Source organism: Mandrillus leucophaeus, unplaced genomic scaffold, assembly GCF_000951045.1.
Source record: "Mandrillus leucophaeus isolate KB7577 unplaced genomic scaffold, Mleu.le_1.0 Scaffold218, whole genome shotgun sequence".
Taxonomy (NCBI): domain Eukaryota; kingdom Metazoa; phylum Chordata; class Mammalia; order Primates; family Cercopithecidae; genus Mandrillus; species Mandrillus leucophaeus.
The window spans coordinates 794,175-796,210 of record NW_012102232.1 but is presented as its reverse complement, the minus strand read 5'-3'; the positions used below and the strand labels follow the sequence as shown (position 1 = coordinate 796,210).

At 39.4% G+C, this 2,036-nt stretch overlaps 1 protein-coding gene across 1 annotated transcript in view; it reads left to right on the top strand.

Annotated features, from left to right (window-relative positions):
* DROSHA (drosha, ribonuclease type III) overlaps nt 1-2,036 on the top strand; it is a 154,771-nt gene that overhangs the window by 91,861 nt on the left and 60,874 nt on the right. Inside the window, exon 20 of the mRNA XM_011980812.1 lies at nt 147-254. Within this exon, the coding sequence (XP_011836202.1) occupies nt 147-254 (108 nt within the window). The remainder of the gene's footprint in view (nt 1-146; nt 255-2,036) is intronic.

The following is a 2,036-nucleotide window of genomic DNA, read 5'->3' as shown; positions in this document are numbered from 1 at the left end:
GAATGCCATGAAGCCAATAAGCTGTTTGAGGACTTAGTGAGATGGAATTTGGAATGTGAAAATGGTTCCGACTTGTTGTAAAACAAATGAAGTGACTTTATGAGTTTTTATAAAGTTAAACATATTGAATACTTTTTTTTTTCTAGCATGCAATGATGTTACCTGTTCTGACCCATCATATCCGCTACCACCAATGCCTAATGCATTTGGACAAGTTGATAGGATATACTTTCCAAGATCGTTGTCTGTTACAGGTAAGAATTATTCTCCTGTAAACTCACGTCATAACAAGATAGGAGTAATTCATCTTGCACGTCACAAATGGTACATTGGGTTTTCTATCCTGGGAAGTGACAGGGATTGATAAAAACATAGTTCTCTCCATTGCTCTACCCTGGTTGCCTCTGCTACTTTCCAGCCCATTCTCTCACATTTATTTGAGATCATCCCTAAAAAAATTGACTAAAACTGAAATTTGTCAAATCTGAGTACCTTCTTCCAGCTTTTCCTCCTTTATGTCTCTCCTTTTCAGGTGCTGAGAATTCTAACTTCTCTGAAAGATGTAGTTTTTTTTTTTTTTTCTTTTCTGGTATAGAGTTTTGCTCTTGTTGCCCAGGGTGGAGTGCAATGGCGCAGTCTCAGCTCACTGCAACCTCCGCCTCCCGGGTTCAAGCGATTCTCTTGCCTCAGGCTCCTGAGTGGCTGAGATTACAGGTGCCCGCCACCATGCCCAGCTAATTTTTGTATTTTTAGTAGAGACGGGCTTTTGCCCTGTTGGCCAGGCTGGTCTCGAACTCCTGACATCAGGTGATCCGCCAGGCCCACCTCGACCTCCCAAAGTGCTGGGATTACAGGTGTGAGCCACTGCGCTCAACCTAAAGATGTGGGTTTTTACGTTTGTTTCCAGAACAGGGCTTGCGTCAGAGATCTGGAAATTTGTTTTGGTCACTTAAAAATTTTTTTCAGTAGATTTAGGGGTACAAGTGGTTTTTGGTTACATGGATGAATTGTATAGTGGTGAAGTCTGGGCTTTTAGTGTACCTGTCACTTGAATAGTGTACATACACCCAATAGGTAGTTTTTCATCCCTCACCCTCCTCCCAACACTCTTCATCTGAGTCTCCAGTATCCATTATACCACTCTGTATGACCCTGGGTACCCACAGCTTAGCTTCTACTTGTGAGTGAGAAGATGCAATATTTGGTTTTCTGTTTCTGAGTTAATTAACTTAGGATAATGGCCTGTAGTTCCAACTGAGTTGCTGCAAAAGACATTATTTCATTATTTTTATTGTGGAGTAGTGTTCCGTGGTATATGTATCCCACGTTTTCTTTATCCACTCATCAGTTGATAGACACTTAGGTTGATTCCATAGCTTTGCAATTGTAATTGTGCTGCAGTAAACATAGAAGTGCAGGTGTCTTTTTGATAGAATGACTTGTTTTCCTTTGGGTAGATACACAGTAGTGGGAGGACTGAATCAAGTGTTAGATCCACTTTTAGTTTCTTGAGAAATCTCCATACTGTTTTTCGTAGAGGTTATAGTAATTCATATAGCTTATATAAAGTTCAGTGTATTATAAGCCTTCCCTTTTCACTGCGTCACACCAACACCTGCTGTTTTTTGTTTTTTAAATAATGGCCACTCTGACTGGGGCAAAGTGGTAGGTGGTATCTCCTTGTGGTTTTAATTTGCATTTCCCTCATGATTAGTGATGTTGAACATTCTTTCATGTTGGTTGGCCATTTTTATATCTTCTTTTGAAAAATGTTTGTTCATGTCATTTGCCCACGTTTTAATGGGATTATTATTTTATTATTATTATTATTATTTCTGGCTGATTTGTTTTAGTTCCTGTGGATTCTGGATATTAGTCCTTTGTTGGATATATAGTATGCAAATATTTTCTGCCTTTCTGTAGGTCGTCTGTTTGCAGATACTTGGGGAGATAAGATGGAAAGATCAGAGCTTAAAATTCAAATGGACAGACAGCTCCCTTTCCTGCTTAATTTAGGATGATACAAAGATGGTGCC